The sequence below is a fragment of the Limulus polyphemus genome, unplaced genomic scaffold (genome assembly GCF_000517525.1).
Source record: "Limulus polyphemus unplaced genomic scaffold, Limulus_polyphemus-2.1.2 Scaffold3581, whole genome shotgun sequence".
NCBI classification, from domain to species: Eukaryota; Metazoa; Arthropoda; class Merostomata; order Xiphosura; family Limulidae; genus Limulus; species Limulus polyphemus.
This window is the reverse complement of record NW_013669191.1, coordinates 1-11010: the sequence shown is the minus strand read 5'-3', so window position 1 is coordinate 11010 and position 11010 is coordinate 1. Positions and strand designations below refer to the sequence as shown.

Genomic DNA, 11010 nt, shown 5'->3' with positions numbered 1-11010 from the left:
ATGAAGAAAAACTTTAATATAAGTTTAACATAACAGCAAATGTACAACGTTTCGACAAGGTTTCGATTATGACAAAACCATGTCGAAACGTTGTACATTTGCTGTTATGTTAAACTTATATTAAAGTTTTTCTTCATTACCCATTCAAGCCGTCTCCAACCATTATTAGACAGCTAAAAATGCTGGGAGAGGGCTCATTAAGTAAACCACGTTGCAAAGGTAAGAAGAAGAAGAAAAAAAGAGCTGAATGTCCAGAAAGCAATAAATTCAGTTAATTAAGGCGTGAATAATTTGAATAACGGGAATAATATACAGTAGCAACAAAAATAATAATCACTATGAAAACATTTTTAATTACATACTAGCTTGCAAATAACGTGTTTCTAATTTATAGAATTTGCATAGAAAATAAGTATATATTCAAAGTTCAATGAAACAGTTTTTCTTGTGGCAAGGGTACTCTTTATTTTAGTGCTGTATTGAAGAGATTTACTGCCACGTGCTCTATAACTGCTGATATAGAAATTCAATATTACACGTGAAGGTAGATATACAAAAACTTAACAGTTACCTCTTTCAAGGGCACATGTAAGTTATTTACGTGTACTTACAACCGAGTTATCAATAAGCGTTCTGCGTTGCTATAGTAATTCGTATCATAGTTATGATCGTAGTTTGTGTTGAAATTAAAGGTTTTTACCTTCTAGCAACCAAATATCTTATGTGCAAGTAACAGTTACAATATTATGATTTACCCTTTGTTCATTCACATAGTTATTTCTTATCAAACACTGTCAATTATAGTAAAGACTTCAGGTAATAATTCTATATGTGGGAAAGTCACTTATTTTAAGATGTTGTTGTAACAGTTTTTGATGTTAAGTGGGTTCTTTTGGATTGTTTGGTAACAAGAAAGAATACAAAGTCCAGTCCAAATAATTATAACAAAGGCATTTTATTTCTTCCTAACTACAGGTTTTACATTTAAATGGTTTCATGAACTTAAGGATAGGCTTAATTTCACAAATATTGTTAAATAGTTACTAATTTTCTCATGACTACAGTACTTCTTGTGTCTATTTCTTCATTGTAACACATTTGGTGTTCTGTAAATTGAATTAATGGACACATATGCTAAATGAGTAATCAGTCAGCCAATGTAACAGACTTGCTAATGAATCAACAGTCTGGATCTAATCTCTCCTATCTCATATTTTGTATCTTTAAAATCATTTTCTAAATATTAGAGAAAATTCTAGTCATCAAAGTTGTTCACTCGTCACACGATGAGAAAAAACTGACTAGCCAAAAACAATAAAAAATATTCAAATGAAAAGAAAAAATCTACAACAGTGCATTCTGAAATTGCTTCAACCAAGACTTATTTTTATGGAATGTGTGATAGTAAAGTGGTTTTCATCAAAAAAATGTTTTTCACAAACTAATATGTGAGAATGGGCTTTAAAAATTGTGACTGTAGGTAAGACTAAATTTATATATATTATATGTTTGTAGAACTGTGAAAGCCTTAAAAATAAAAAGGACTATGCAGAAATAGTTCAAAATAAGAGTATGTTCAAATGACAAATGATTATCAATTTGCCTAAAAACCCAACTTTACCTTTCTTTCAAAAATAAGATTAAAAACTATAATTTAAATTATACATATATAAATGTATCATAAAAGTCCACAAGTTAAATTGTCTTATGAGTTTTACTGTTTATTTTTCCCTATTTGTTGGATGTTTGTAAACTCAGCACCATAAACTGTGACTGAATGCTAATATTGTGGGATTTTTCTTTATGCAGAATTCATCCCCATGCTAAACTTTCATACTCATGTTCACATTCAAAAACAAGACATTTTTACAAAATTACATCGGGAAGAGTTGAAGTTTGGGGGATGAAATACTGTCATTGGTCAAAGAGTATTTTAATTATATTCACATCTTATCAACATTTAATCTTAAAAAACATAATTTCTTACTTTTAAATGTCCAATTTCATTTTAATTTTTTTCCTTACCATTAGGTAATTGAGTTATATGTTTATAAGTTTCTTACAGTAAAGAACTTTTTCTCTTTTTTTTTTCAAACAGAAAGTGAAGAAAGAAAGAATGCCATAAGACTGACACCCAACAAAGGAAATGGAGCAAATTGGAGCTTGTGAGGTTGTGCTGATTTTATGCATATTTATTTTCCAGTCCCATGTTGTGATATCTTCAGATTTTAGCCAGTCTAAATTGCTGACAACATTGGTAAATAGAAACACACCTATATTAGAAACTGACTATATATATGATGATGAAGTCTGTCCACACGGGTGCAAGTGCCATCATTACGAAAATCAGATACAAGTTGGTTGTACAGTTAAAAATCTGACAACTCTAGTATCCTATCCAAACTATATTACTGCCTTAAATATATCGGGAATTCAACTTCGATCATTGAACAGTTCTCTTCTACATGATTTTCCGGGCCTAAAAAAACTTGATGTGGCACATAATGAACTGAAATTCTTTAACTGGGGGTCTTTTAAATTTCTATTGTTGCTTCAGGTTCTAGATCTTAGTCATAATTTACTACATGGGTCTTTATCAAGTGATAGTTTTTATGGATTTGAAAAGCTGCAGATACTTGATTTATCATATAATCAACTTACTAAGATTTCATTTTTATTCTTTAGCAAGTTTAAATCCCTTGAAATGCTGTATTTAAATAATAATAAACTAGTAAAGATTGAACTGGACAGCTTTTCCAAGCTAAACTCTTTAAGAGTACTAGACTTGTCAGAAAATAATTTAAGCCATTTACAGCATGATTGGTTCAAAGATCTGAAAAACCTAGAAGTTCTGAAGTTAAATTACAATCATATACACAATTTGAGCAATGTAGTCTTTTCATCACTAAATAATTTAAACACCTTAGACCTCGGTAACAACAAAATTATATATGTAGGAATGTTGAGCTTTAAAGGACTGAAAGAATTGAAATGGCTGAATCTTAGTAAGAATGAAATTAGCTTTTTACATGAAAATACTTTGAAACCATTAGAGAATTTGGAAGTGCTAGATATTAGTTTCAATTTCTTTATATCTTTAGATAATTTGTTTAGGTCTTCAAACTCTTTGAAAAAATTGTACTTGTCTAATTGCTTAAGACTGTCAAAAATTACCAAGCCAATGTTGACCGGTTTATCGAACTTGGAAGAGCTGCACATTGCCAACTCATCACTTTCTGCAGTAGCAAAAGATGCATTCATTCCCTTGGTTAATATCAGAGTTTTAAATTTAATGGGAAGCAACTTAACCACACTACATCAGGGAGTACTTGATTTTTTATCAACATTGGAAATATTAGACTTAGCTGGTAATCCATGGCACTGTGATTGCTACTTGTATTGGTTGTTGCAATGGCTTGGAGATCATACCAACACTCATCTGTTGAATCCATTTAAGACTGTGTGTTCCTCTCCAAAGTCACAAGTTCATCACACATTTCTGGATGCTCTTGACAAACACATGGTGTGTACAAATACTACTGTGCAAGATCACTATTACAGAGTAAAGTACAGAGTTGGATCTTCAGCTGTACTTAGTTGTCAAGCAGTTGGTAATCCAACCCCAAACCTCACTTGGATAACTCCACAGAATAAAGTCTTCCACTGGAGTGCACAGCATGAAAATACTGATTTTGTCATCAAAAATCAGTTCTCATCTGGTGGTTACCCTCATGTATATAGTAGTACAGAAGACATTCTAAGTTATACAAAAGGTGACTATTTTTCGTTACTCAGAAATGGCAGTCTTTATATAAATAAGATTCAGAGAATGGGTGGTGGTAATTTCAGGTGCATTGCATCAAATCCTTTAAATAAAGAGGTTGTTAATATTTACATAACTCTGGACTATACATTTTTGGTAAATATAAAAATAATTAGTATTTTAGTGGGCTTTGCAACTGGTTTTGGGTTTCTCTTGTTAACTCTAATAGTTATTTTAGTCCATGTAATATTGAAGAAATCTGGGGTAGAATGTCTCTTTCCATGTGGAGTTACTCATTCCACAAAAGCACAGCAAATCAAGCGTATGTTAGAGAACATGGAAGGCTACAGACGTCAGCAGCTGGATCGTCTGCGAGACCACTACTATTTTCAAGTCCAGAAAATCAAAGACAATTGTATTCAACAAATGGAGAAACTTAGAGAAAGCTATTCACTGCAAACAGACAGACTGAAAGATATTTGCGACTATGGTACCCAGCAAGTAGACCGATTTCGAGATAACTATTATCAACAAGTCCACAGAGTGCGAGATTACAGTTCTGGCCAGATAGACCGATTAAGAGAGAATTATGTATATCAACGAAATCGTATCCGTAAATTCAGTGCTCACCAACTTTACAAGTTACGAGAAAATTACAAGCTTCAGCAGCAGCACTTGAACAAAATTTTAGAAAATTTAAACTTGGAAAGTTGTCGAAATGTCTGTACCCGCACAGATTCCATCATGTTTGAACCTGAGATCATGGTAGAAACTGTTTTTACACCAGCAGTTGGTAATGTTGTTCCAGTTCAGTTAACACATTGCTATCACAGAGATCATGGGGACAACTCTAGTCAAATGTCAGCTTACTTTACTGCTGATGAAACAAGGTCTCAAAATTCTATTCAGAATGACTTCAGGTATTGTGCAACTGTGGTTAAACCAAATCATTCTGAACTCTGTGTAAGTGCCTCAAATACACTTTGCAGCAAAACTCCTACTGAAATCCCTACTACAGATACTGTCAATAAAAATGCAGCAAAAATGCCAAATGAGTGTCTGGTAACACTCACCAATGAAGCAAATAACTTCCCACTGTTGGCAGTCTGTAAGGCTGAAAGAGGTGGTAGAGAACATATAACAGGCCTTTCTGTGATTCCTGCCCAATGCCTGCAGAGGTCTTTGAGTCTCCCAGAAACAAAGTTATAAGAAATAATTTAAATCCAACTGACTACTTGCATGTTTTACTGTGTTGGTTTAAGTTCTTTATATTAAATCACAAAATAAAAAAAAAACATTTTCAGCAGAACAGTTTCATAACATTCCTGATTGAATGTTTGTATAGTAAAAAAAAGACAGAAAAATGCAATTTTGGTTTTATCTTGTAAACTGTGCCTGAAGAAAGTATTTTTGGCAAGTGTTTGTTATTGTGTATTTGAAACAAAACTTGATCAGTAATGTAACAATAGCATTAATGATTCCTTTCTGTTTTGAACTTCAAATAATAATTAACAAGTTTACCAGAGCAGTAATGTAAAATGAGTGTGCTTGTTTTATAGTACATGGAAAATTATGGTTAAGTTTGCTACTCAGTATAAAAAGGTAAAGCTAAATGTAAATTTGATTATAATGTTTATGAATGTTATTTTCATGGACTAAAACCTTTCAAGATTCTACAAATCTGACACATTAATTGGGCATGTAATAATTTTGTATCGTATTCCTAATATGTTTAGTTTAAATGAAGTAAGTAGCCAGAGGTTCAAGGGATGTTTTAGTATATTTTTTTATTAGTTAATTCACATACATTTCACAAGAAGTCTGTCAAAGAGTCATTTAAAATATGTAATCAAATAATGCTGACTTAATTTGTTCAGATATGAGCAAACAAAATATTATTGCTAGGTAACATTAAAAGCTTGTTGGAAAGTGTTTACTTACAATAATATGGTTTTAAATCAAGTGAAGTGGAACAGTAGTTAAAACTTGCACTAAATGAAAAGAGTAAAATAATAAGTAAAAAGTAGTAGGTCAGAAATAAACAAGATTAGTATTTTCAAGTCTTCATAATTCACCTTAGTTGATTTTCTTACATTGTTGTACCACAAACATTTTAAATTAAGAAGTGGTAGTGTGAAACTTGTGTTTATAAATATTTGTTAGTAAATGTGTATACACTAAATGTCTATATATGTATAATGGAAAACTGATGCATATGTTGTAACATGTACTTTGTCATTTCTCAAAGCTTCACGATAAATGAGCAATTATATTTCTTTCAGAGTGTATGCAGACACTGTTCAGTAGTTCTAAGATCTCGTGACTGAAAGCAAAGAACTTGTTACAATATTTTAACCACATCACATCTGTTATATCCAGTACTAGCGAGTTCTTATCATTAACAGTAGTTTTTCATGAACATTTGCTTTTTTATAATAGCTTGTACAGATAATAGCCAGTTCAAGAGCTATTAGGAATGACTTTTTCTAAGAATAATAATAAAATAGGCAGAAAGAGTTCCATAAAAAATATTGTAAAAGTACATATTTACCAGTTTTTTATTGTTGTTTTTTTTTACACATATTTAGTTCAGATTAATTTATAAGGTGTTTATGTATTTACAACTTAGGCTGCAGTGTTGTGAAATGCAAGTTGTATTATTTAATAGTGTTATTATTTGAAATTGTGAGGTAAAACTTGCAATTTTTTTGTTTGTTTGTTTTTAAAATTGTTCATACATGTAGGTTTAGTGGCTCAAACAAAAGCGGGACTTTATTTTCTACTTAGTTATATCCAGATATATTAAAAAAAATCAACAAATGTTCAAAAACGATAAGTGAAACACATTAATTTAACATGTGATTATTTCTAGAATCCAGTATGCACACACGTCAGTGTACATTTTGTACCTAAAGAATTATAGGTACTCTAAATATGAGTCACATAAAAGAAAAAAATAGAAAAAGTTCATGATCACAGCAAAATTGTGCTTTTACAGAAGTTTTTCCTATGTTTAAAAAGTAAAATGTTATTTAAAATTGTAGTATGTAAGTATAAAACATGTTTCTTGTTTACTGGTATGATATCCAGGTTTGCTGTTCTGTTGAATACACAACACTATCTATCATGACAGGAACCAGTTATGCTGATTATAGGAACAGAAAAACAATGCAATGCTATTGTAGTGATGATGATTGTATTCCAAAGTGGTGAGGTTATAAGTGTACACAAAAAGTCAGCCACTTCTTTTGCAATTGTGATAATTAGAAAATGTTTAAGTACTTTACAAACCATGCATGGTACAAGCATTTAATTGTAAAATGTTCTGATGATAAAATATTTTCTGTATAAATACATTATAATGGAACAACTGGCTACTTGTGATGTAAAGTTTTCTACAACTACAGTGTATGAGGCACTTGGAAAACATGTTGATTGATAAGTTACTTTTAATTGAAAAATAGTAAACATTTTCATTAAAGATATAATACCAGTATGTCTTCTGTTTTAGTAGAGACATCTCTGTGTTCAGGTACTTGTGATGAAGGTTATGTGAAGTGTAAATATTAATTATATATAAATGTGTCACTTATTTATTCCTACTACACATTCGGCTATATCCACGTTTATGATGTTTCTTTCTGAATGAATAGTTCAGTTTGTCTCACTTTCTTGTTAGACTGTTGCTCATGTTTATTTGTTGGCAATATAGACAGGAAAAAAAAACAAATCAGCTTTGGTTAGCTAAGAAAATGAAAAGCGAGATTATTCTCATAATTTTTTTGAATAATCTCTATGATACAATGATTTTCTTGCTAGAAGTTGTGTTCTTAATCTCTTAAATAATGCTTGGTCTATGAATGAAAGTGTAGTAAAAAATTTTGAAAATTGATTAGAAGCACTAGAAAATGTCCAAGAAAAGTATGAACGAACTTATCTTGAAATTAATGTAATTTAAAAAAAAAAAACCTTTAAAGGTATTTGTGTTATCTGTAGATTTTGAAGTGTGTCAAAGAATAAACACTTGTGGTAAAAATTATATCGAATAATCTTGACGTACAGGGTGTCCATAAGTTATTGAATATTTATTATTTGAATATAATAACTATACAAGATAAATATTTAAAGTATAATGCAGTTTGAACACCTCAGATTTGGCCAGTTGTGCCATTAGTACATCTTGGCATGGGCACTATTTATAGCTTGCAAGATGTCCAGACAGTAATTGATCTTTAACCGTGTATGTGCCATCATCTCTGGAGTGATCAGAGCAATTGTCCTGTACCTTTATCTTATAGACATTGTCTTTAACTTACCCTCATCTAAACCAGTGGTAAAACTCATCAGACATCAGTTTCCCATATATTGCAACTGTTTGTCTGGCATGGTTCCTATTCTATTCAAATAAGAAAATACTTCTGTAATTTATATACACCTTGAATAATTTGAAGGTGAAAAATTTCTTAATTAAAGAAAATAAAACAAGAACTTTGAATGGGAAATGGAAGATATTTACAGATATAACATGTAAATATTTAATGTTAACTTAAAAACACTTTTTTTTTTTTAAATACGAAGTTTTGTTATGATAACTATAACATAGTAGATTTTCTAGCATTAATGTTTCAAACAATCTTTAACCCTTGGGAAAATTACAAATGCATAGAAAAAAATGAAAATATTTAGTTAGTTCTGTGCAAATTTATTGTATATTTAACATTATATGAGGGAGGGCAGCACATACAAAATACAACACCCAAAGATATCAAAGCCAAGACAGTTTTTGTCATATTTTCTTTATATGAATATTCTTGTTTTAAAAAATATTTAACTGACTAAAAACACATTGTTATGTTGTTCTCTCATTGGCAGGTTCTATTATCTAGTGGAAATATATAATATCCAGTTCACACAAAATAATTTAGTTTTATTTCATCCTTAATGTTTTTTTACATGCTTGTACACTTTGTAAGTTATTGTAAGCCTACAATCATAACTATGCTACCTGTGCTACACTATCCTTAAAAATCAACCTGCATGTACAAATCAACTCAATATATGTGATAACTAACACAGATCCGAAAATGTAAAACCACTGATTTATTCACTCTACCAGTTAAAAAAATAACTATCTTCTTTATGCTTTGCTGTTACACTGTAAGCTTACATAGCCAGTTAACTGGCTCATCTGTATTTGTAATCTAATCCTTGTTCTAGATATTTCACAAATTCCCTCATTCAGTAATATTCCCAAACATTCTAGAACTAACCCAATCTTAATGTGATGTGCCCTCTAGTTAATGTCTAAATTATAACATTACAAATTTAGCACAATATGCTTTGTTGATGCATTGGAAAAATTAATTATACTTAAAACTTCTTGCAATTCAGTCTTAAATTCCACTTAAGAATTGTATAAGCCAGGAGATACCAAAGCATTTATTTGGACATGCCTTAATTCAGTACCTTGAGTTCTTTGTTGGTTTGTTTTGTGTATCTTATACTGACATGAATAAATGTACTGAAAAAGATGTCGTAAACAACTTTGAGTACATACAGATATTAATATAACCTATTTGAAATGTCTTGAATTGACTTATTTGGAGTAGAAGTTAAATAACAGATGATTGACAAGAAATACAACATCTGCTTATAATAATATCATTATAATTGGATAAAAGTATTTTTTGAATTATATAATATGAGTGCTGTGAAACATGCAAGAAAGATATGAAAATAGAAAATAAATTTATTACTAGATATTTTGTTTCATTGTTTCTCTTTCTTGGTTTGTGTCTCATTACTGCAAAAATACACTTTAGGGCCAAGGGTGTGCAAAAAAAGAGATGTTCAAATTCACTATTCAGTCAGTTGTCTGGTGAGAGGTGCTTTTGGCTATCTGCTAGTTCAAAATCAGGGGCCAGCTATTCCCAGATAACCCTTTGTATATCTTTGCACATAATTTCTGAAACATTGTTTTTGTTTAGCTTTGAAAGTGGTATTTAACTAATGTACTTTGGATACTTCTATGAAGGATTTTATGAAACATTAAACTTTACGTATAATTTTGAAATTAAACAATATGTAGTAGTACCTTTTGTTTCTTAAATTTCAAGTGGTTTTTTTTATTTCTAAGTAATGCCAAATTTAAGTAGTATTGCAAAGCTCTGGAAAAAAAAGTGATTTACAGAGCTTACAAAAAAAAATTGACCATATATTTTTCAAGACATTTTAAGACCCAAAAAAAGAAAATTAGCTACTGTATTTTTATTGTCAACATACGCTACAGACAATTAGGTGTACTGGGAAGTATATTTTTACACTTCTGTTAATTTGATGTCCAATATGGGCATAATGTGGTCTATGCCTTATCATTTATATATCTATTTACTGCAGTTTATGCATTTTCATAGGTGTTGTTTATATTTTTTTTTGATAAATGCATCTGGGAAAGAGTTAAAAACCTCAGCTGTTAATAGGTGACTGTCAGAAGTTTATATTAAAAGGATGAGTTACTTAAACCTTTTACATGTTTATTTTATAAAATTTTAGTCACTTTAGAGTAACCATTGTAACGGTCAGAAATAAGTCTGATTTCCCTCACTTCAACTATTAAAAGTTTCAATCTGAAATAAGTGAACTACATAAATAAAAATTATTTTAATCTAAATGTAAATTCTAAATTAATAAAACCTATCCTCTGCAAGAAATTGACTAGAAGTACTTAATATTCTAAATCACAAAATAATACAACACATCCCAACAAATCTTGGAAGATTTGGTCAGCATTTAATTTAGTCTTTAATCCAGGTTTGGAAGTGTGAAAAGCATATTTTGTGTCTAATATGTTCTTTAATTTAGTAAGGTATATATATATTTCATTTTCACATAGACTTTTCAAAAATATTCATACATAAACGTTTCTAGCAATTTGTGTACTTGTGGTGTTCTTAGGTTAAACTGAGTATTTGGTAGTTTCGTTTTATAATGAAATGACAAGTAGGATAAATCATGAAGCATTACTGAATTCAGTGAAATTGACTGAGCTTAGGTAAAAAATAAACTAAACACAATGTGTAATACAGAATAAAAATATTTATTAACGAAGACAAACATAGTATATACACTTGCATTGGACACTGCACTCTTGAATAACTGATTTTCTTCCTTTGAGATGGTTTTCCATCTGTTGCGTCAGCAAGTCACATGACTACTGTGACGCCACGTTTCTAGAACTATCCTGTACT

The 11010-nt window shown here is 30.3% G+C and overlaps 1 protein-coding gene across 2 annotated transcripts in view; it reads left to right on the top strand.

Moving 5' to 3' along the window:
• LOC106469633 (leucine-rich repeat neuronal protein 1-like) overlaps positions 1-9525 on the top strand; it is a 25915-nt gene extending 16390 nt beyond the window's left edge. Inside the window, exons 1-2 of one of the 2 annotated variants that reach the window (XM_022398212.1) lie at positions 554-588; positions 2099-9525. In XM_022398212.1, the coding sequence (XP_022253920.1) occupies positions 2147-4972 (2826 nt within the window). In that variant the 5' untranslated portion in view covers positions 554-588; positions 2099-2146 and the 3' untranslated portion in view covers positions 4973-9525. Of the gene's footprint in view, positions 1-553; positions 589-2098 lie in introns of those variants that run through there. The other variant, XM_022398211.1, reaches the window with a different exon arrangement.
• The last annotated feature ends 1485 nt before the right edge of the window (positions 9526-11010 follow it).